At 43.4% G+C, this 25,786-nt stretch overlaps 1 protein-coding gene across 1 annotated transcript in view; it reads left to right on the top strand.

Moving 5' to 3' along the window:
* Nucleotides 1–25,786, top strand: part of PCCA (propionyl-CoA carboxylase subunit alpha) — a 1,213,132-nt gene that overhangs the window by 461,670 nt on the left and 725,676 nt on the right. Inside the window, exon 12 of the mRNA XM_082247734.1 lies at nucleotides 15,472–15,622. Coding sequence (XP_082103860.1) covers nucleotides 15,472–15,622 — 151 coding nt within the window. The remainder of the gene's footprint in view (nucleotides 1–15,471; nucleotides 15,623–25,786) is intronic.

A 25,786-nucleotide genomic window follows, 5' to 3' on the forward strand; every position in this document is an offset into this window, starting at 1 on the left:
CGGAATGTTGGGGAGGTCACTTAAGTTGGTCACTGACCATGCTCCCCTAAAGTGGATGTGTGACAACAGGGAGAAAAATGGCCGCGTGACAAGATGGTTCCTGGCTCTACAGCTGTTTAAATTTACAGTAGAGCATAGGCCGGGCAAGCTCCAAAACAATGTGGATGCCCATTCCCACATTCACTGTATGATTGGGTCAATTGCTCAAGCGCAGGCGCTTGAGCAGAGGGGGAGGATATGTGACAGTATGCGAGGTGAAGTAGTAGATAATTGCTATATTTCACCTCGCATACGTTCTGTAGTGAGAGACTGAACCGGAATCCAGCCCGAGTTTTTTCAGCCTCTGTGACAGGCTAGGTTCTGGTCCAGAGATTGTGGGTTACCGGAGTCCATGCTCAGGTGGACTTTAAATGAACAGGAAGAGAGCACAGGAATGCTCTGGCCTGAGACTCAGAAGGGAATCTGAGAGAGGAACTTTTTGGACTTTCAAAAGAACAGGTTCGCTTTACCATGTTTTTTTGTGGGTGATGGGGACCAGCCCCACACTGTATAGTGAGAAAAACTGTTGTTTAGTTTAGCGCCGGACAGCAAGGATTTATTTGACTGTTTTGTTGTTTTTGCATATTTGCAAACCTCTGCTAAATAAAGCTGGCAATCCACCGGACTTTAAAGAAATTACCTGCATGCTGGCCTTACTTTCCTGGAAAAGGTGATCCCTGTGAGCTGATCTCCCACAGTTCATGTAGTATAGCTGAAGCAACTGTATAGCTGAAGCATCTCAAGGTTTCACATGAAGTAAGGGACTGTACAATACATTCTTCCAAATTATAGAATGGTGGTGAAAATACATAAACTGCTTTGTACTATATATCTTGAGTACTGTAATGGAGGAGTGTTTGGAAGAACTTTCACAACTGGGTACAAAATCTACTTTGCCTCCAAGTCAGTAAAGGGAGGGATATTATATGATAACGTTTATGCTCAGGTGGTAGTATTGGATAGGGGCATCAAGGGGTCTGGCCCATGCTGTAATGAAGAGTTAGAGGAGAGTAAATAGTAAATAGAGGAAGATGCATAGAGATGGATAGAGAGTGGGGGTAGTGGAGAGAAGGTGGAAGGGGGAGTTAGAGGGGAGTGCAGGGTAGGGAGTTTTTTTTTAATAAGTAGCCAACCCTTTAGACCAGCCGTCACTAAATGGTGGCCCGCGCGATGCTTTCACCCGGACCGTGAGGCCGCCTCCTGTATTCATTCAATGGTTTGCTGGGACCGCGGGTGTCCCAGCAACCAGTGACGTGCTGTGTGTGCGCTGCTGGTGTCCTGTCGGGCCGCGAGTAGGGGTGTGACGTCACGCGCGCGCCCCGCCCCTGCTCCTGACTGCGGCTCCCATTCAGCCAGGCAGCGAGTTGGGGGCGTGACATTATGTGCGCGCCCCACCCCCCTGCTCGCGGCTTCTGGCTCGGCTCCTGGCTCCAGGTATATGGAGCACAAGGGGAGAAAGCAATGTGGTCATAGCTGCACTTAAAGCTGATGGGAGGTTTTTAAAGTGTGCAGATTGATGGGCATATTTTGTAGTGCTCATTAGAGTGCCCCATAAAAAAAAAAATGTACCCATCAGAGTGCCCCCTAACATAAAATGTGCCCATCAGCATGCCCCTTATTTTATGTTAAGGGGCACTCTAATGGGCATATTTAATTTTAAGGGGCACTCTAATGGGCATATTTTATGTTAAGGGGCACTCTAATGGGCATATTTAATGTTAAGGGGCACTCTAATGGGCATATTTTATGTTAAGCACAACGCTGATTTACACGTTTTGTTTTGCCCATCAGAGTGCCCCTAACATAAAATGTGCCCATCAGAGTCCCCCTAACATAAAATGTGCCCATCAGAGTGCCCCCTAACATAAAATGTGCCCATCAGCGTGCCCCTTTTTTATGTTAAGGGTCACGCTGATGGGCCTATTTTATGTTAAGGGGCACTCTGATGGGCATATTTTATGTTAGGGGGAACTCTGATGGGCATATTTTATGCTAAGGGGCACGCTGATGGGCATATTTTATGTTAAGAGCAGCGCTGATTTACACGTTTTGTTTTGCCCATCAGAGTGCAACCTAACATAAAATGTGCCCATCTGAGTGCCCCCTAACATAAAATGTGCCCATCTGAGTGCCCCCTAACATAAAATGTGCCCATCTGAGTGCCCCCTAACATAAAATGTGTCCATCTGAGTGCCCCCTGACATAAAATGTGTCCATCTGAGTGCCCCCTAACATAAAATATGCCTCTGAGGAAGAGGCCAGGCCTCGAAACGCGTCAGCCGTCATCTCATCGGTTATGGACGATTACATGGACTAACCCGGACATTTGAGCAATCTAGCTTGATATGATATACTTTCATCTACGTCTGTGAGTAGCCATTTTTTTAATGTTACACTAATAAAGCCTGGTATTGAGGATAATGCGCTAGGTCGGTGCACCCTTTTTTGTTTTCTTTGCTTTTAGTACCGGTGGACTACCCCAGTCCGATATGGGCAGCAAGACCTTAGCCATCTGAGAAGCCAGTAATGAGTCCCGTGAGGAGTGTGGTCGAGGGGTTTGGATACCAAGCGCAGGAGAAGGGTGGTCACACCTTATTGTTTTTTGGAGCCATCAGAGTGCCCCCTAACATAAAATGTGCCCATCAGCGTGTCCCTTATTTTACGCTGATGGGCACATTTTATGAGCAAATGTTATGCTAAGGGTCACTCTGATGGGCATATTTTATGTTAGGGGGCACTCTGATGGGCATATTTTATGTTAGGGGGCACTCTGATGGGCATATTTTATGTTAAGAGCAACGCTGATGGACGCGTTTTGTTTTGCCCATCTTTCTGAGTCATAGCACAGACTTCAGATTCGGACCTCGGCCCAAAGAAAATTTTAGCAACCAGACCCCCTTGAATTTTAATCCATTACCCCTGCTTTAGAATATATTATAGTAAATAATACATTTTTGTAAATAATAATAAACTACATAGCAGGAAGGAGAACATCTGTATGTAACACACACATTGACAAAATTTAGGATGAGCTGATCTTTTTTATACAGTATCTTGCAAAAGTGAGTACACCCCTCACATTTTTGTAAATATTTTATTATATCTTTTTGTGACCGCACTGAAGAAATTTACTTTGCTACAATGTAAAGTAGTGAGTGTGTAGCTTTTATAACCATGTACATTTTCTGTCTCCCTCAAAATAACAGAACACATAGCCATAGATTTCTAAACTGCTGGCAACCTAATGTTACAAGGTCTCAGGTGTGAATGGGGAGAAGGTGTGTAAAAAAATTGGTGTTATTGCTCTCTCTCCCATACTGGTCACTGGAAGTTCAACATGACACCTCATGGCAAACAAATCCCTGAGGATCTGAAAAAAAGAATTGTTGCTCTACATAAAGATGGCCTAGGCTATAAGAAGATTACCAAGACCCTAAAACTGAGCTGCAGCATGGTGGCCAAGACCATACAGCAGTTAACCAGGACAGGTTCCACTCAGAACAGGCCTCTCCATGGTTGACCAAAGAAGTTGAGTGCATATGCTCAGCATCATATACAGAGGTTGTCTTTGGGAAATAGATGTACAAGTGCTGCCAGCATTGCTGCAGAGGTTAAAGTGGTGGGGGGGGTCAGCCTGTCAGTGCTCAGACAATACGCCGCACACTGCATCCAACTAGTCTGCATGGCTGTCTTCTCAGAAGGAAGCCTCTTCTAAAGATGATGCACAAGAAAGCTTGCAAGCAGTTTGCTGAAGACAAGCAGAGTAAGGGCATGGATTACTGGAACCATGTCCTATGATCTGATGAGACTAAGATAAACCAGGTGAGGAGTAAGAAAAAAAAAAAGTGTGTCTTGCCTACAGTCAAGCATGGTGGTGGGAGTGTCATGGTCTGGGGCTGCATGAGTGCATTGAGGGAACCGTGAATGCCAACTTAAACTGTGACATACTGAAGAAGAGCATGATCCCTTCCCTTCTGAGACTGGGCTGCAGGGCAGTATTCCCTGCATTCTCCTGCATCATGCCAGTACCCTGGATTCTCCTGCACCATGCCAGTCACCCTGCATTCTCCTGTACCATGCCCGCCGCCCTGCATTCTCACCCTAGGGTCCTTATTTTAAATGGATAATAAAAAATATCAATAATTATCGATATCGACCGATATGAAACACTGATATCGTGATACAGTTTTCAGCCATATCGCCCAGCCCTACCTGCTACCCCCCCCCCCAAAAAAAAAAAAAAAAAAAATCAAATGTGCCAAAAGTGAAGTATTGTTGTGCAAAATGTAGGATTAGTTTGTTTGAAATACGTGTAATACTGCAGTATCGAGGTTTTAATTGTTTTGGATTAATTGGTTTACATTTTTATTTTATTTTTTATTTTTTTTTGTGAAGCAGATTTTTTGGTGCAGATATTTAATTTGTTTTGTGGAAACCTTTTTTTTTGGGGGGAATTTTTCTTTCTAGTGAACAATATTATCATGATGTTATGGGAATAGGCATGATAGTATAGAGAGTTCTAGTTATACAGTATTAAGGATTAGGTTAGAATTTTGCAATGAAAAATACTTAGTGCTGAAACTAGAACACCAGTCTGATTTTGCTGAATATATTTAAAAAGGTAAATGTAAGTATATAAATGTACTTTGGTTTTAGCATTTTACAAGCTAAACATAATTGTATTTAGAGTTCATATTGTTGCATAGTTAAATTTTTGCTTGTCTTGCTTAGTTTCACTGCGGCAAGGTGGCTCGGCTGCGTGAACCGACGTAGCTGTAGAACCCGCTGTCCCTGCGATGTGCTGATTCGGTTCAGACCAGATCAGTCATCAGGCCCATGCCAATGATTTTTGGCCTGGATCTGGTGATTGGTTCTGACCAATTTCAGAACATCCTGGAGCCCTTTTCGGTTCCAGCGTGAAGAGAACATCAGACAGTAAGTACACAAGCGCTACACTGACACCAGTACACATAGGCAGATATGTTAACCCCTGATCACCTCCCAGTTAACCTTTTCACTCCCAGTCAGTGTCACTATATACAGTATACAGATAGTATACTGATCACAGTATTAGTGTCACTTGTGACGCAAGTTAGTATGAGAGGCAGTTAGTGGTAGTTAGTGTCTGTCCCAGGTTTAGGGTACCCGCCATATATCCCCTTATAAAGATTTAACCCCCTGATAACCCCCCGTTAACCCATTCATTACCCTGTCAGTGTCACTTTTCTAGTGTACATATGTTTTTCTTATCACTGTATTAGTGTCACAGGTGACATCAGTTAGTGTTAGCGTCAATCCAGAACAGTGTCAGATTGCCCGCCGTATATTTAATACATTTTAACCCTTTGATTGCCAGTGACACACACACACTAAACGCCTCCATTACTAGTAGAGTGCCTGAACGGATTAATATCTTTGATCAGATCTATACTAGCGTCCCCAATAGTTTAGTATAGTGTTCCCATAACGCAGCATTAGCAGGATCACCCCCTACACCTGCCAGCACCTGCGTTTAGCCCCTCCAGACCTTATCTCTGCTAGCACTAGCAGTTACATTTTGTGGTAGCAGTTCAAACAGTCCTAGACAACCAGGTGTTTTTTTTTTTTTACCTGCGAGTCACACTAGGTACCTATAAATTTATTGGCCAAAATGTCCAAACAGAGGTACACTAGTAAAGAGGCCTGCACGACGCTGAGCATGACAGATGAGTAAGTCTCGCTGTCAGAATCAGGCTCAGTATTCGAACCTGTATAGAGCAGCGGCACCCTGACAGATAGTACAACGGATTATTGGTCCCTGCTAAGATCAGGCGTACTTGACCCCGCAAACAAAAAACACAAAGCAGGGCGCACCGACCTAGCACATTATCCTCAATATTTGGCTTTATTAATAAAACATAAAAATGGCTACTCACAAACAAAGGTGAAAAAAGATCATATCAGACTCAAATGCTTCAGTATCAGGAGTAGTCCATACAATTGTCCATAGTCCTGTTTGGATGACGGTTGACGCTTTTCGAGGCTTTGCCTCTTCCTCAGAGCCACCAAACCCCGTTCTCCTGTTGCTGAGGTGTTGGTACTAGTGCCCCTTAACATTCTGGTGGACTGATGATTAACTAACCTCATCCCCGCATTACGTGTATATACCTTTAAATTAAATCTGTTGCTGCTGATGATCACACAGTAAAATCAAACAAGACTTGTACCACAGCGCAAAAACAGTGTAGATACTAATCAATACATGACATATGTGCCCAACAAACTATAACAGTGATAGATATACCTTCATTACAATGTAATAATGTGCATATACCAATGTCAGTGCCAGATATATCTCTAATAAACTAAAAGGTGCCTATCTGTGAAAATAATATATAAACCCCAAAAAGAAAAACCACCATCAGCACCAGTAGATAGTCAGTACAAATATTGTGAACACTTAAAGTGACAAAAGTTACAAAGAAAATTGTCAATTTCTCAAACCATCAAGTGGCCAGTAAAAGTCTGTGAAAAAAAATAAAAAATGGAGTGCTTCTGTGCCTAAAGTGCCGTGCTGTTCTGTGACTCTCACGCAAACTGTGATCCACACCTCAATGTGCTTGAATTTACCAGAAAACCTGGACCCCTTAGCAATATTGCATGTGGGTCTGACAAACTTATTCTGGCAAGTAGATGAATATCACTTCCTGTAGGTTCTTGTATAATCACCACTCGCATATAGGAAACCAAAAAGGTATCCAGATAGTGTTATACGTTCCCTTTATTCATAAGCATATTGAAAAAAATGTGCACTTACAATGTTCCAGATAAACAACCACATTCCATAGCCCAAAATAATGCAGAGAATAGCAGCCATTCTGTTTGGCTAGTGTGGATACCAGCACGGCACGCGCACTTCCACAAGCGTTCCACTGCTAACAAGACGTGACGTCACTAAGGAGCCAGAATCTGCGTCAACATGTTTCACACCTCCCACAGCAGGGCATTATCAAATACCATAAGTGCAGTTCAAGCTGGTGCTGTGGCTAGCACAAGTATCGTCCCGCAGCCACCAATAATTCGAAGACAGGCCTGTAGAGCCCATAGTGTCCTTCCTGATGCGCTTGCAAATCCTGATTGGGAGCCCACCACTTGTGCACCGCCCGTAGGAAGTGATTTTATGGCTGTAAGGAGTTCAGTGGTGGTGAAAGGTTGTGATAGGGAGTCCAGTTGAGTAGGTGATACTTTTGGGAGTTGGACAGAGGATAGGAATTTGGATATATCCCCTTTCAAGGGAGGGGGTGAAGGATCCCTGTCTTTCAAGTTGTATAATGTGGTGTAGAAAGCGCTGTCTAGTGGATTGAGTAGGCGAGTGCCTTGGGAACTTGTCAGGTAGTGAATTTTGCATTTGGCAGCTTGTCCGGTTAATTTGGACAACAGTGCTCCTGGTTTGTTCACAGAGGAGTAGAACCTTAGTTTGAGGCGCTTAATGTAGAAATCAAATTTTTGATGTAGGTGGTCACTTAACTGAGATCTAGCGGTCTTTAATTCAGCGTAAGCGGTGGCAGACAGGTTAAGCTTGAATCTGTTCTAAATCTCGGATACGTTTGAGCAGGGAATTCATGGTGGCTGAGTGTTTTTTTTACGTTCTTGGGCACCAAGTTTAATGAATAAACCTCGTTGGAAGGCTTTGTGCGCATTCCAGGTAATAGTGATCAGGTATGGAGTCAGCATTGTGTTACAAAAAAGTTTCAATCTCGGATCCAATCTTCGACTCATATGTGGGATTCGTGAGTAGGGAGGAATTCAGCCCACAGACAGATTGTGATGACGGGGGCCCGTGATCTAGAAGTTTGATGGAAACTGGTGCATGGTCCGACCATGTGGCTTCTGTAATCAGTTGCAAAGTGTGTTTATCGGTTAGAAAGAGATTGATCCGAGAGTAAGACTGTTGGGAGTGAGAGAAGAAAGTGTAATCCCGCTCTTCACCATGTAAACACCTCCAGGGGTCATAGAGGTCTTCATTTGTCAAGAGGGTGGATAAGGCTGAAGGCCTGCGTTTTCGTGGGATTGGAAGGATCAAGATTAACGTCTACAATGTCGTTGAAATCGCCACACAGAACAATTGGATCTGCTCTGTATGGAGCCAGTTTGGAAATTAGGTGTGAATAAACATTTTTGTGAGCTGTGTTGGGTGTGCAGACTTTTTCCAGAGTCATGTGCGTGTATCCAAGGATTACGGAAAGTATTAAGTATCTACCATCATCATCACTTTCGCAGTGATGAAGAAGGAATGATATAGAGTCGCGTACAGCGATCATTGCTCCCCTTTTTTTCTTTGGGGCGTTGGCAAAAAAAGCAGAGGTGAAATTTTGCATGCAAGCATTTCGGGGATTTAGAATTTAGAAAATGTGTCTTTTGTACACATATGACATGCTCTTATTGGGATATGGCTTCCTTCCAAAGGAAATGCCGTTTAAACGGGGAGTTCAGGCCCTTAGCATTAATAGAGGTAATATTGAGTGTCGTCATGAGTTATGCAAATTAAGGTGCGGGATAGGAAGAGCTGGATTACAGCTCTCCACGCTGCCTGGAGAGGAGCGAAGAGGGTAACTATATGTCTAGGTAACTATGATATGAAAAGTCAAATAAAATCAAATAAAATATCACAAAATCACCTGTGGTATAAAGGCTATAAATGATGATGGCACAATTCAAAGACTATGAGCCAATAAACAGTGATAAACAAAAACGTAGCAGTCTCTACAACAGTAGAGCAAAGCAATAAACAGAGGGGAAAAAAAATCATGCGTGCATGGCACACTAGGGTGTGGGGAGAGTGATGTCTCTTCATCCATCAACCCTTGTTTTTGTCGGGATAGGAATTCTGATGAGTTGGAGACTTGGAGTGGGATTTGCCACATTGTGGAGCAAGAGGAGGGAGCAGTAGGAGCCCCCAGTTGGTCAGTTTCTTATATCCGTCTTTAGGTGATAGGATAGGGATCAGTTGTTGGGAAGTGACCAAGAGTTTGGTGGGGAAACCCCATTTCTAAGTTATTTATTTCAGGTTCTTATTTAGCGCTGTCAATTTAACCACTTGCCGACCGCCGCACGACTATCTACGTCGGCGGTTAGCCCCTCACAGTTCTAGGGAGCAAGCGCGCGCCGCCGGAGGCGTGCTCCCGCGTGGTCACGGACCCCCCCCCTGCGCGTGTGACCGGCGGACCCGATGTCCGCCGGTCACTCTGCGATCGGTGCGGGAGAGGGAGAAAGTCAGGCGGCTTGTGTAAACAAGCTGCCTGTCATTCTCCCCTGTGTATGAAGGATGATCATACGGTTCTACTATGTAGAACTGTTGATCACTCTTCATACATCTGAAGCCACAGCCAATCACAGTAGAAAGCACGCCCCTAGGGACACACATAGCCCCTCCCTTTCAAAAAAAGTTAACCCCTTCACTGCCAGTGTATTTTTACAGTAACAGTGCATATGTATAGCACTGATTACTGTAGAAATGTCACTGGTAACCCCAAAAGTGGCAAAAATGTCAGTCAAGGGTCCGATCTGTCTGCCGCAATGTCGCAGTACCGCAAAAAAAAATCACAGATCACCGCCATTACGCGTTAAAAAAAAACAACAAAAATGACAAAAATCTTTCCCTTTGTTAGTAAACGCGATAACTTTTGCGCAAACCAATCAAAATACGCTTTTTGCGATTTTTTTTGTACCAAACATAGGTAGCATAAAACAAATTGGCTGAAAATGTTGAAAAATTTTGATTTTTACATTTTTGGGGGGGGGGGGGGGGGGTGGGAATTTCATATAAAAAAATGTGAAAAATATTGCTATTTTTGCAAAATTTACGCACTTTTTTTGTTTATAGTGCGTGATCAAAAAATTGCACAGGTGATCAAATACCACCAAAAGAAAGCTCTGTTTGTGGGAAAAAAAGGACATCAAATTCGTTTAGATACAGCGTCGCACGACCGCACAATTGTCAGTTAAAGTCACACAGTGCCGAATCGCAAAATACCCCCTGGTCAGGAAGGGGGTAAAATCTTCCAGGGCTTAAGTGGTTAAGCAGCACGTTACATATACATTGCACATTCACATCAGTCCCTGCCCTCAAGGAGCTTACAATCTAAGGCAGGGCTTCCCAAACTTTTTTGGGCCGAGACCCACTTATGAATACAGATTTTTTTCAGGACCCACTTGCTTGTAATTGAATATTGTAAAGTGCTACAGAATTTATTGGCGCTATATAAATGCAAATAATAATAATAATTTTGCATATTTTAAAGGGAGGGGGATGTTTAATTAAAAATATCAATTTACTACTTTTCAATTTATTATTGAATACACTTAATGGCACAGGTCATGGTAAGGGCATGGCACAGGTATGGCACAGATGATGGTATAGGCATGGCACAGGTGATGGTAAGGGCATGGCACAGGTAATGGTATAGGCATGGCACAGATGATGGTATAGGCATGGCACAGGTCATAGTACAGACATGTCACAGGTCATGGTACAGGAGATGGTATAGGCATGGCACAGGTCATGGTAAGGGCATATTACAGGCATGGCACAGGTCATGGTACAGGAGATGGTATAGGCTTGGCACAGGTCATGGTATAGGCATGGCACAGATGATGGTATAGGCATGGCACAGGTCATGGTACAGGCATGTCACAGGTCATGGTACAGGAGATGGTATAGGCATGGCACAGGTCATGGTAAGGGCATGGCACAGATGATGATATAGGCATGGCACAGGTCATGGTAAGGGCATGGCACAGGTGATGGTACAGGCATGTCACAGGTCATGGTACAGGAGATGGTACAGGCATGGCACAGAATGGTATAGGCATGGCACAGGTCATGGTACAGGAGATGGTATAGGCATGGCACAGGTCATGGTAAGGGCATGGCACAGATGATGATATAGGCATGGCACAGGTCATGGTAAGGGCATGGCACAGGTGATGGTACAGGCATGTCACAGGTCATGGTACAGGAGATGGTATAGGCATGGCACAGAATGGTATAGGCATGGCACAGGTCATGGTAAGGGCATGGCACAGGTCATGGTACAGGCATGTCACAGGTCATGGTACAGGAGATGGTATAGGCATGGCACAGGGGATGGTATAGGCATGGTACAGTGGGTACAGGCATGGCACAGTATGTACAGGCTTGGCACAGTAGGTACAATAGGTACAGGCATGGCACAGTAGGTATAGGCATGGCACAGTAGGTACAGGCATGGCACAGTAGGTACAGGCATGGCACAGTAGATATGGGCATGGCACAGTAGGTATAGGCATGGCACAGTAGGTATAGGCATGGCACAGTATGTACAGGCATGGCACAGTATGTACAGGCATGGCACAGCACTGCTACTTACTGTGCCTGGATTGTTACCCACTGCAGCAGCTTCAATCACTTACCCAGGGCAGCCATCAGAAATTTTGGGGCCCCTTACACAGCTTTAGGTGAGACTGCGGGCATACTACAGAAGACGGTAGGAGACTGGGCATACTACATGAGATGGTCAGAGACTGCGGGCATACTACAGAAGATGGTCAGAGACAGCCGGCATACTGCAGGAGACGGTCAGTGACTGCAGGCATACGACAGGAGTCGGTCAGAGACAATGGGCATACTACAGGAGACGGTCAGAGACTGCAGACATGATACAGGAGATGGTCAGGGACTGGAGACATACTACAGGAGGCGGTCAGAGACTGCAGACGTAGTACAGGAGACGGTCAGAGACTGCAGACGTAGTACAGGAGACGGTCAGAGACTGCAGACGTAGTACAGGAGACGGTCAGAGACTGCAGACGTAGTACAGGAGACGGTCAGAGACTGCAGACGTAGTACAGGAGACGGTCAGAGACTGCAGACGTAGTACAGGAGACGGTCAGAGACTGCAGACGTAGTACAGGAGACGGTCAGAGACTGCAGACGTAGTACAGGAGACGGTCAGAGACTGCAGACGTAGTGCAGGAGACGGTCAGAGACTGCAGACGTAGTACAGGAGACGGTCAGAGACTGCGGACGTAGTACAGGAGACAGTCAGAGACTGCGGGCATACTACAGAAGATGGTCAGAGATGGCGGACATGGTGCAAGAGATTATCAGAGCCATAGGACACAAGATTTTCAGACTGGTTTAGCAGACTTGCCCTGAATGCTCACTGTGTCCATCTTCTCAGTGTGGTGTGTCCTCTGTGCCAGTGCTGAGCCGGTGCCTTGTCTTTCCACCGTGCCACTGCCAGGCTGGTCACATCACAGAAGCAGGAAGGACCTGGGTGAGTTGTCACATATGCACGGGCCCCCTAAGGAGGTCATGGGGCTCCAGCTGTATCGGCTGTACCCCCCCCCCCCAGCCGGGTAACACCCCCCCCCCCCATAGTCAGCAATACGTCTGGCGCCCCTAGTGGGCTTTTGAATGGTACTTTTTTTTTTTTTTTTTTTTTCACTGCTGATCTGACTGCTCTAACGTTGTCGGCGACCCACAGTTTGGGAAGTCCTGATCTATGGTCCCTAACTCACATTCATACATACATAGTAGGGCCAATTTTTTTTTTTTTTTTTATACAGGATCCAATTAACCTACCAGCATGTCTTGAAGTGTGGGAGGAAACCGGAGTACCCGGAGGAAACCCACGCAGGCACAGGGAAAACATGCAAGCTCCAGGCAGGTAGTGTCGTGGTTGGGATTCGAACCAGCGACCCTCTTCCTGCTAGGTTAAAGTGCTAACCACTACACCACTATGCCGCCTGCAGTTATCTTTCGTTCTTGAAAGATAGACGTAAAAGGTGTAAATGCCCCACGCATTTCCATCGTGGCTGGCGACAGGTCGCTGAAAAGTGCCAAAATCGGTATATGGAGCAGGTAAAGGCTTGGTTGCTCTGGCAGTGTGAAGGATCTGTTCCTTCACATGGAAGAAGTGGTTTCTTGCCAGAACGTCTCTGGGGACGTCAGCAGGTAGGTGAGCAGCCTTAGCAATGTGGTGGGACCTGTCGATAAGGAGGTCATGGGGCTCCAGACGCAGAAGGAGTAAGGGAGAAAAGGCATTGCAAATATGGTGTCAGTTCTTTCGGTTTGACCGCCTCAGGGATATTCCTAAACGTTATATTATTTCATCTGGAGCGGTCCTCCAAGTTTCAGTTTTATGCGGTGCAATTCCTACACGTGGTAATCTTGTGTATCTAGCACTTCATTGTGCACTCTGCCATGTTCTTGGATAGTGTCCTCCAGTGTGTCTGCCCTAACCTCCAGACAGTCTATCCTGAACCTCTGATAGGGAGAGCTGGAGTTCTCTGTGCAGATCTTTCTGAAGGGTAAGAAGCATTGCCTTGAGGGTGGCTTCTTAGGCAGGATTATCAGAAGCAGGGATAGCTGCTAGGGCTGGGGCACGGTCAGTTGCATTATCAGAAGTTCATAGGGGTTTCTTGTGGGGGGATTGGACAGGGGAGGATGCAACTGGCAGGGAAGTCAGGAGCCGGTGCAGTGTCCATCTCTTGGTTGCTAGCAGTACCAGAGGGATCCCCTGGCGCCTGTGGCTCTGTGGCACTCTGTGTGTGAGCAGCGGTGGGGGATGGGGGCCGGCCAGTCTCATTGTCAGCGTCATGCTGCGAAGGCCTTATGGTGGCCGGATTGAAAAAATATGTGAGGCGGCGGAGTGCAGGCAGTTTGTTCTGCTGCTGCGGCATGCCCGTATGAGTCTCCTGTGCGAGACAGTCAGCGGGTCTCTGCGGCGGTGCGGGAAGTGGCTGCGAAATGCAAAAGATCCGGATTGTGTAGTGGAGTTCCCGGCTCAAGCATCCATCTTGGTCCGCGGCTGGCCTCGCCCCTCACTAAATGATATATTGCTCACACATGCAATGGGTATATGTGGAATTACACCCCAAAATACATTCTGCTGCTTCTCCTGAGTACTGGGATACCACATGTGTGAGGTTTTTGGAGCTTAGCTGTGTACGGGACCCCAACACCATTCACGGCCTTCAGGTTTTCTAAGGGTGTAAATTGCTCATTTTACTTTCTCACTACCTATCACAGTTTCGGAGCCCCGGAAATGTCAAGGTAGTACAACCCTCCCCCAAAATGACCCCTTTTTGGAAAGTAGACACCCCAAGGTATTTGCATGGTGAGTATTTTGCAACTCTCATTTGTTTTGGAAAATTAAGAAAAGACATTTTTTTTTTTTCTTTTTCAGTTTTCAAAACTTTGTGACAAAAAGCGAGATTTGTAAAATACTCAACATGCCTCTCAGCAAATGGATTAGGGTGTCTACTTTCCGAAAATGGGTCATTTGTGGGGGGTTTTGTGCTATCTTGGCATTTCATGGCCTCCGAAACTGATAGTGAGGTGTGAAATCAACAATTTACACCCTTAGCTTGAAGGCAGTGATTGGTTTTTGGGGTCCTGTATGTGGCTAGGCTGCCAAAAAGTCTCACACATGGGTAATCCTCTTTCTCAGAAGAAGCAGAATGTATTTTGGGGTGTAATTCCACATATACCCATGGCATGCGTGAGCAATATATCATTTCAATGACAACTATGTGTAAAAGAAAAATATATATATATTTTTGTCATTTTTCAAACACCTGTGACAAACAAATATTACATTGGCTCAACATGCCTCTCAGGAAATTCATTGGGGTGTCTACTGTCCAAAAAAGAGGTAACTGGGGGGGGGGGGGGGGGGTTATATAGCCCCGCTATTTTAGCACTTCAAGAAATGAGATAGGCAGTCAGAAAGCTGCGTAAATTGCAGTATATACACCATAGTTTTAGACGCTATAACTTTTGTGCAAACCAATAAATATACGCTTATTGAGATTTTTTATCAGACATGTAGCTAAATACATTTTGGCCTAAATGTATGACAAAAATGTTGTTTGTTGCATATTTTTTATAAGAAAAAGTAGAAAATTTAATTTTTTTCTCAATTTTCGGTCTTTTTAATTTATATCGCAAAAAATAAAAACTGCAATACCACCAAAAGAAAGCACTATTTGGGGAAAAAAAAGGACATAAATTTTGTTTGGGTACTGCATTGCATGACTGCGCATCTACCAGTTTGTCACGCATCGCCAAATCGCAAAAAATGGCCTGGTCATTGAAGGGGTTAAACCTTCTGGTCCTTAAGTGGTTAAGTATTAAATAAGGTGTTTGCGTGTATGTATACTGTAAATTCAGTATATACTGTATACAGTATATGTGTTTTACGTAAAACCATGTACTGGTATGAAACGGGGATACATTTTCCTATTTAACAACCACAGACAAATAGGCATCACTTTACTGAGTATTTTAGTGGAGCATTGTCTTGATGGTCTGCTGAACTGTGACTAGATTGTTTTTGTTTTAACGTCAAATTAGAGTGGTGGCTCCAAATTTGCATTAACATTCAATACTTTTTTCCATTTTGCCAGCATGTTTCTTGATCCAGAAAAACGGAAAAGAATGGGAGAACAGGCTGTAGCCCTTGCCAAAGCTGTGAAATATTCGTCTGCAGGGACAGTAGAGTTTCTTGTTGACTCAAAGAAAAATTTCTACTTTCTTGAAATGAATACAAGGTTACAAGTAAGAATATGTTTGTCATTGTATCATGCCATGTATTGTACAAGTGATTCATTACTACTGGTAGTATAGGTGTTTGTCGCTGCATGGAAAGTCAAAATTTGCTCCTAGAAAAAAAGCCACATGGCATAATAGGCTGCATCACTGTCTCACTATCTTAATCTTTTGTTGTTGCCTCACTGAAAATGACACACTAGGTACATACAGCATAATGTTTTGGAACGTGTTACATAGTGAGTTTTTTTAAATATTTGTTGGGAAGCCTCAGAAGTGTTATAATTAACCACTTCAATACAGGGCTTTTTCAACCCCTTGCTGCCCAGTCCAATTTTCAGCTTTCAACGCTGTCACACTTTGAATGACAATTGCACGGTCATGCTACACTGTACCCATATGTAATTTTTATCATTTTTTTCACACAAATAGAGCAATCTTTTGGTGGTATTTAATCACCCCTTGGTTTTTTATTTCTTACTTAAAAAAAAAAAAAGGACAAAGACAAAAATTTTTGTGAAAAATACGTTTTTCTTATTTTCTGTCAGTCATTTTTGAAAATAAGTAATTTTGCTTCTTCACTGATGTGCGCTGATGAGGCGGCACTGATGGACACTGATGGGCTGCACTGATGGGCACTGATGAGGTGGCACTGATGAGGACGTAGTAATATGACACACTGATAGGCGACACTGATGTGCACTGATAGGCGGCACTGATGAGCACTGATGGGCACTGACTGGCAGCACTGATGGGCACTGACTGGCAGCACTGATGGGCACTGTTTTTTTACTTTTCTGTAATCAGGGCACTGATGATCAGTGCCCTGATTACCTGTCCTAGACTCCCCTTTAAGGAGGAGCCGCTGATCGGCTCTTCTTGCCACACGCTCTGACAGTGTGAGGCGAGGAGAGCCAATAAACGGCACTTCCTCATTTACATGTGACCAGCTGTGATTGGACACAGCTGATAACATGGGTAAAGAGCCACGTCATTGGCTTTTACCAAGATCAGGGTCGTGCCATGATTGCCGCACTGCGTGCCCCCGTGGGCACGTGAGAGAGGCTGTTCTGGGGCGCTGTCATATGACGTTGCCACAGAATGAGAGCTACACCGCTCTGCCATCATTTGACGGTGGGCGGGCGGCAAGTGGTTAAATATTAAAGTGCGGCACAAATAATTAAATACATTTAAATATCCGTAAATACATATAAAATATGATTTTGTTAAACTTAATAATAAATAGTGTTAGAATGATAAACTGTCAATAAAATCCATAAGATAGATAGCAAGTGATATAAAATAATAACACAAATATAATCCATGAATTAATTGAAATAAAAAGTCTCCAATCACCAGTGCACAAAATATATAAAATGACATTCTGTGAGCGGTAATTCACAAAACAGTTTGTCGGATGTTTCACCTTCACTCGGTGGGTTCCCAGCTCATGGCATATGACTTCGCTATTACGTTTGGTCAATGACCGCATAAAATATTCCAGCAGGGAAAGGGTGGGTAAACTCCTCCAATGCTGTGGCTCCTAATCTGGCTTTGAGTTCAACAGCTCTCATGCATGGGGAAAAGAAAACCTAGACCCATGTTGCAGGTACCATTGATAAAAACATATATTTATTAAAAAATGAAGTAGAACACTCACATTTGCCAGGTGTAGAAGTGCACCAGACTATCCAAGCCAAATATAAAGATCGCAGGCACACCGACAGAGAAGCTCAATGGGACGCTCACTGTTAAGCCCAAATATCAGCGTTCCTCTCACTGCTACACAATCTGCTCAACCGACACCGCCTTGGCCCCTCCCCTACGTGTGACAACACAGGGACTAACGTGTCTTCCTCAGGGCAGCCTATTGAGCTTCTCTGTCGGTGTGCCTGTGATCTTTATATTTGGCTTGGATAGTCTGGTGCACTTCTGCACCTGGTACATGTGAGTGCTCTACCTTAATTTTTAATAAACATATGTTTTTATCAACGGTACTTGCATCATGGGTCTATTTTTTTTTTTTCCCCATGCATAAGAACTATTGAACTCATTAAAGCCAAATTGGGAGCCACAGCATCAAAGGAGTTTACCCACCCTTTCCCTGCTGGAATATTTTATGCTGTCATTGACCAAGCATAATAGTGAGGTTACACTAGTGAAGGTGAAACGTCCGACAAACCGTTTTGTGAATTACCGCTCACAGATCGTCATTTTATATATTTTATGCACTGGTGATTGGGGACTTATTTCAATTCATTCACAGATTATATTTGTGTTATTATTTTACATCACTTGCTATCTATTTTAAGGATTTTATTCACGGATGACAATTTATCATTCTGACACCATTAATTATTATGTTTCAAAATATCATTTTTTATGTATTTACGGATATGTAATTGTATTTAATAATTTTCGCCTCACTTTTATATTTAATTATTCTATTTACACTTACCACAAGGGGAGTGAATAGTGCAGGCAGCAGAATATTTAATATTTCACGTAGTAGTTCGCAGGATCACTTAAAATAAAGCCTCAGAGGTGATGCTACTTAAACAGAAGTCTCATGGATCTTAAACAGGTGGTATCAGAAGTATTCATGTAAGCTTTTACTGAAAGATTGTTTGCTAAAATCAAGACGTTATATGCTGTATTTTCATGATGTTTTTATTGATTTCAAACTAAATAAACTGGGTAAGGGAGTTCTTTAGCGTCAGAGCAATAAGGCTGTAGAACTCCCTTCCCCACTTGGTGATGTCAGCAGTGTTGATAATTTAAAACACTTAGATGGGCATCTTGAAAGATGCAATATACAGGGCAATATACAGGGAGAGGAGAATTGGTATTGACATAAACACACACCCACACAGGTTGAACTGAATGGGCTGGTGTCTAATCCCTCAGGAGTGGAAATAGAACAATACACATGTATGTGATGATCACAGAGAAGAAACGTGTGATAGCAGATGTAAAAAGAAAAAGAGTAAGGCTACCTATCAGTAACATAAGGGATAAGGAGGGCCAGAAGCCCCCTACCTATACAAGAACTTAGGAGAGGGAGAAATCAAAGGGCCTGTTGGAATCAGGTAATTTAAGTTTGCCCAGTGAGTTGGCGGTCACATTTTAGGTGCCAATCAGTGTAGAGAAAGGGACGTATAGCCAATGCTAGATCCCCCTGGGTAAGTGTGAATTCCATAAACTTAAGCTATCTGGTAAAGATACACTGAGTATATCAAACATTTAATTTGATGGTGTCCAGCCTTTCTAAATTGAATAGCGATAGTAGCGTTTGTTTTCCAGCTAGAATGCAAGATGGTGAAGATTTTATCCAGTTGTCCATAATCACCCTGCGAGCCATCAGTAGGCATAGTTGGATCCATTGTGTGGGGTTATGGGATGTCATAATGAGGTTGTGACTTCACATCCAAAAAAAGCATAAAAGGGGGTCTTCTGGGTAGCTGGGTCTTGGTGACTTTGTAGATGTAGGCGATAAGTGTACCAGTACGAAGAGATAGCAGAGCAGTTCCGTAATCAATGTATCAGAGGGGAGCGTGGTATTGTGCACCAGGGGCATTGTGCACACCATAAAACAATCGCCTTTCTCATAAAAACATCCAGCGAGGGTTGTGAGCACTGCCGATCGCACAGCGCTCCTCTAACCCGGAAATGGCTACGGTCTCACGTTTCCCTTCCCCAGGGAAGGGAAACGTGAGACCGTAGCCATCGAATCACCATAAAACAATCGCCTTTCTCATAAAAACATCCAGCGAGGGTTGTGAGCACTGCCGATCGCACAGCGCTCCTCTAACCCGGAAATGGCTACGGTCTCACGTTTCCCTTCCCCAGGGAAGGGAAACGTGAGACCGTAGCCATTTCCGGGTTAGAGGAGCGCTGTGCGATCGGCAGTGCTCACAACCCTCGCTGGATGTTTTTATGAGAAAGGCGATTGTTTTATGGTGATTCGAGTAAGTGCAATACTTTTTAAATAAAGCGATATGTTTAGATGTACTGCACCATGAGAGTCTCCTTTTTGTCCCACCCATGTTTGTCACCTGATCCGAGCTACACTATAAGGGCTTGATGCTGGATTACCCACTGTGTAACAGAGGAGCTGAGGATCGTGTGTACTGAGTGGAGATATTGCCTATGTGACCCCCTATAATTAAGGGGTCATATATTTCCGGTAAGGAGTACCTTACTAGATCACTGGGTGAAGTGTGGAGGTGAAGGTTAATCTGCACTAACATCAAGTCTCTGCTAATTTGTGTGACACCAAAGAGATGTGGACTGTTTGATGCTGCATATGGACTGTTTGCACTTTACAATGTTGAGCACAGATTGATTGATTTTTTAGATTGTCACCTATCATGAATTTTTAATTTTTGAATTTAGGTTTAATTATCTGCACAAGCACTTTTATGTTTGAGCGCGACACTACCCTTCTTTTAAACAATTGTTCAGCACCTTGCTTTTTTTGTTGCCGCTCACTACAAGGAAGCAATTCCTGTAAATTAATATTTTATATTAATATATATATTCACATATAATTTTATGTTTATATTTATTGATTATATATTTATATATTTATACATATATACACGGTTGAACCACTTGCGCGGTTTTTGGTTTGCACCAAACCCCCCTTTTTTTCTGAAAGAATAGCGATATGTATGCCGAAAGGTCAAAGTCAACTACAAAGAATTAGTAACATGCTCTAAAGGTAATGCCTGGTTATCTAGTCTATATAATATTTAAAGGAATACCGCAAAAAGAAGAAGAAAACTGCGGAGGCTCCCAAAGGGGATTAGAAAATCTATATGTGTTCCTATATCGATGCGCCAGTGATTTTAGAGTAGCATACATATGGGTTAAACGCATTTGAACATTATTAATAGTTTAAAAATAACATGTGTGAGAGATGGGCACGTTCGAGCATAGATATGCAGACAGATTAATGTGTTTATCTTTCAAAATTGGATACAGAATTGGATACATATGTCTGCATAATAAATTCATTGACACATTTAGTGATATATCTATTGCAAGCAGTTTACATATGATAACCTCTGTGTTTAAAAGCTTACAGGTAAGGGGTGGGATTTAATGATACCAGGATAAAAGGTCTCTTGATAGCTAGTTATATACAATAAGGAGAGAAGGAAAAAAAAAATAGGGGGGGGGGAGAAGGGGCCCTGTGGATAATTTTAAAGTGAGTATCCTGCCAAGTTTCTGATATGAGTTTATGGATATAGCAGTAGCTTGTAAGAAGTCTCCCTGGGAGCTCAACATCGTCAAAGATGGAAGCCCACTTTTTCAATGGAAAAAGATGGTATTTGTCCGATTGGTGCAGGATGAATTGGGAGTAGAGGCTGGAAATAGAGTAATCACATTGGAGCACTACATTAACAAAGGACTTTTGGAGTGGATAATTTGGCAAGTTCGTGGGTAGCTAATTAGTTGTTGGTAATGAAAGAAGTGTGATGATGGCAGGGAGTATTCTTGTGAAAGGGTAAGGGAACTTATGAGCATACTAGGGTTTCCATGGTATAAAGAGGTTATGTTGATGAGACCACAAGTGTGCCAATGGTCGAAACTCTTGTACAAAGTAGATGGAAGAAACATGGGGTTACCTTGGATGTACAAAGTAGATGGAAGAAACATGGGGTTACCTTGGATGGTCAAGTGACAAGATATGTTTGACGGTAGCCCCAGCAGCTTCCGCACTTCTCTCCAAGTAACTACTGTGTCCCTGACGAGAATATTGGACTTAGGGTGAGTTGACAATGCTCTTACCGAGTAATGAAGAACAGCAGGAAGAGTGAGCGGAGATTCTAGTGCTTCCTCAAGCATAGCATTGGACTAGCGAGACTTTCCACATATCCAATCTAAGCCCTTTCTGAGTAAGCATGAAATATTGTAAAACCTTACAATGGGTAGGCCCGCCCCACCTTCGGATTTAGGGAGACAACGTTTTTTGAGAGCTACACGTGGTTTCTTGCAAGACCACAGAAAGGCGGTCAGTGCCTTATGGATTTTGTGTACATTGGAATGTTTCAATAAACGTTGTAAGGTTTGCAATGAATATAGCAAACGTGCACTTTACACCATTTAAAAAAAGTGGCATCTCCCAAAGAGCGAGACGGGGAGGGCCGCCCAAGCTTCCAACTCCTTAAAAATCTTGGATCTCAGAGGTGGATAGTTAGGGCTGTACAGGGAGGGAGGTTCACGGCCTATACGTATGCCCAAGTAAGTAATGTGCTGTGTGGCTATAGTAAATCATGAAGATAAACACCACCTTGTGGACAGTTGAGGATATAGTGTAGTGCCGCGATGAAGGCCACAAATAGTTCTTGGAGCTTGTCAAAATCTGATGTAGGATTGCTTGAAAAAATGAGAATATCATCCGTAAAAAGATTGGAGCGGAAAATTTGGTCACCAGCAGTGATACCACTAACACCCGCTGGGGAGTTAAGAAGCCTAGATAGGGGCTCAGTAGCTATGTTAAAAAGTGGAGGGGAAAGAGGGCATCCATGTCTTGTCCCCTTCATTAAAGGGATGGTTTCCGAGATAAAGTCAGGAGTGACGAGGCGAGCCGTCGGAGAATTATACCTTTGTTGTATGAAATGGACGATCGGACCCGAGAACCCAAATGCAGGCATCACTCTAAATAGCCAGGAGACGCTAATGTCAAATGCCTTCAGCATCAAGTGAGATAATGGCGACATCTTGGTCCGGGTGCAATTTAGCATGTTCCAGTGCCAATAAAACTCTACGAATTTTAAAGGTTGCAGAACGCCACCGGAACAAAGCCAGATAGGGCTGGGTGGAGTATGGTAGGGAGTAGGGGAGCTAGGCGTGATGCCACTATCTTGAATTTTAACATCTATATTGATTAAGGATATTGGTCAATATGATCCTGGGTGGAGGAGATCCTTCCCCTTCTTGGAAATAAGCTTAATGTGTCCCTGTGTTCCCATTGAAATCTATGGGCCACCTTCCCAAATGGATGTAAAGACGTGTTTAAGAGTATCAGGAATAAAATCTTTAGTGAGTTTGTAGAAATTGGCGGTGTAGCCATTAGGGCCAGAAGCTTTAGCTGATGCAAGAGATTTAATAGTCGCCTGGATATCTTCTAAGCAGATGGGAACATTAAGAGTCTCTAAGTGGGCCTAGGTAAGTGCACTTTGGCTAGCAGAGCCTTTGCTGCTGTCTGATTAATCGGGTCCTCAGAATAAAGGGAAGTGTAGTAGTCCACTAATAGTTTACTAAACTCTGCAAGAGAGGTAACCAGAGAGCCCGTAGCATTTTTTAGAGCAGAAATATATGTGGGCCGCCTAGGACCTGAACATAGTTTGGCTAAAAGTTTGCCCACTTTATTACCAAATTTGTGAAAGGGTAGTGTAGGATGTCTTAGCTGCTTCTTGTTGCTCTGTCCACAGGTCAAAGGAACATTCGGCCAGCTGCCAGGCTTTTATGGTAGCCAAAGTGTGATTCTGTGTTAGGGTTTCATGTGCTAAACGCAGAGCTTCACTAGCTTGTTTAAATTGCTGTCGGGAATGTCTTTTGAATTGGGAGGTATATGAAATTATTTTACCTCTTAAAGCTTTACCCGCCTCCAAAAAACACTTTGGATCAGTGATGTGCGCTCAGTTAGTGGAGACTTATTCTGCCTAAGCGTCGTAGAGCATTCAACAAAAATATTTATAATTATGAAGGAAAACGTCAAATGGGCGAGGGGGAAGAGGGTTTGGCATTAAGTAAATTAATAAGAATTGGGCTGTGATCAGAAATCATTGTTGCTTATTGCTGTATTAGTGAGCGCCGAAACAAGCACAGGGGAAGTGAAAAAATAATCAATACGAGAGGATGTTATGCGGGGGAGAAAAAAAAAAAAACGTTAATTCCAGGTCAATCAGGTGAGTTAGTCGCCACACATCTACAAACCACATAGACAAGATGGTCTGGACCAATAGTGTGGGTCCTGTAAAACGTGGTCTTGTGGCAAGCGGGATCTATCACTAGAGCGATCTTCTAATGAGCGCATTACGGAATTAAAATCCCCGCTGACCAAGTGACGGTTCTCGGGAGCTTGTAGTATCCAGGACACCATGTCTTTAAAAAGGGAACATCAGGAGAGTTAGCGGCATAAATGTTTGTGATAGCAATGTCACTGGAGGCTAATGACAAATGAAATGTCATTTTACGGCCAATCGAGTCAGTTTTAACACCCCAATGGTGTGCGTCAAATTTTTTCGTGGTAAGATAGCCACGCCAACTTAATGGCTTAGTGCTGGTGAGCCGTATACAGTACCCACCCATAATTTATGGAGTCGTGCTAAATTGTCTGCAGACAGATGGGTCTTTTGGAGGAGCACCACATCTGCTCAGAGACGTTTCAGATGTATAAGGATTTGCATACAGTGCCTTGCGAAAGTATTCGGCCCCCTTGAACTTTGCAACCTTTTGCCACATTTCAGGCTTCAAACATAAAGATATAAGACTGTAATTTTTTGTGAAGAATCAACAACAAGTGGGACACAATCATGAAGTGAAACGAAATTTATTGGATATTTCAAACTTTTTTAACAAATAAAAAAACTGAAAAATTGGGCGTGCAAAATTATTCAGCCCCCTTAAGTTAATACTTTGTAGCGCCACCTTTTGCTGCGATTACAGCTGTAAGTTGCTTGGGGTATGTCTCTATCAGTTTTGCACATTGAGAGACTGAAATTTTTGCCCATTCCTCCTTGCAAAACAGCTCGAGCTCAGCGAGGTTGGATGGAGAGCGTTTGTGAACAGCAGTTTTCAGTTCTTTCCACAGATTCTCGATTAGATTCAGGTCTGGACATTGACTTGGCCATTCTAACACCTGGATATGTTTATTTGTGAACCATTCCATTGTAGATTTTGCTTTATGTTTTGGATCATTGTCTTGTTGGAAGACAAATCTCCGTCCCAGTCTCGGGTCTTTTGCAGACTCCATCAGGTTTTCTTCCAGAATGGTCCTGTATTTGGCTAAATCCATCTTCCCATCAATTTTAACCATCTTCCCTGTCCCTGCTGAAGAAAAGCAGGCCCAAACCATGATGCTGCCACCACCATGTTTGACAGTGGGGATGGTGTGTTCAGGGTGATGAGCTGTGTTGCTTTTACGCCAAACATAACAATTTACATTGTTGCCAAAAAGTTTGATTTTGGTTTCATCTGACCAGAGCACCTTCTTCCAAATGTTTGGTGTCTCCCAGGTGGCTTGTGGCAACCTTTAAACTACACTTTTTATCGATATCTTTAAGAAATGGCTTTCTTCTTGCCACTTTTCCATAAAGGCCAGATTTGTGCAGTATACGACTGATTGTTGTCCTATGGACAGAGTCTCCCACCTCAGCTGTAGATCTCTGCAGTTCATCCAGAGTGATCATGGGCCTCTTGGCTGCATCTCTGATCAATCTTCTCCTTGTATGAACTGAAAGTTTAGAGGAACGGCCAGGTCTTCATAGATTTGCAGTGGTCTGATACTCCTTCCATTTCAATATTATCATTTGCACAGTGCTCCTTGGGATGTTTAAAGCTTGGGAGATATCTTTTTGTATCCAAATCCAGCTTTAAACTTCTCCACAACAATATCTCGGACCTGCCTGGTGTGTTCCTTGTTCATGATGCTCTCTGTGCTTTAAACGGACCTCTGAGACTATCACAGTGCAGGTGCATTTATCTGTAGACTTGATTACACACAGGTGGATTCTATTTATCATCATTAGTCATTTAGGTCAACATTGGATGATTCAGAGATCCTCACTGAACTTCTGGAGAGAGTTTGCTGCACTGAAAGTAAAGGGGCTGAATAATTTTGCACGCCCAATTTTTCAGTTTTTTATTTGTTAACAGAATTTGAAATATCCAATAAATTTTGTTCCACTTCATGATTGTGTTCCATTTGCTGTTGATTCTTCACAAAAAATTACAGTTTTATATCTTTGTTTGAAGCCTGAAATGTGACAAAAGGTCGCAAAGTTCAAGGGGGCCGAATACTTTTGCAAGGCACTGTACCCTTACTTGGAGAACACAGTCTTTGACGTTCCAGGAAACAATCTTTAGGTGATCCTCATCACTTTGAGAAGCCATGTATTTTTCGGCAGAGAGTAGAAGAGCGATCCTGTATAAAGGCATTGT

This window comes from Pelophylax lessonae (assembly GCF_965119305.1).
Source record: "Pelophylax lessonae genome assembly, chromosome: 2".
NCBI classification, from domain to species: Eukaryota; Metazoa; Chordata; class Amphibia; order Anura; family Ranidae; genus Pelophylax; species Pelophylax lessonae.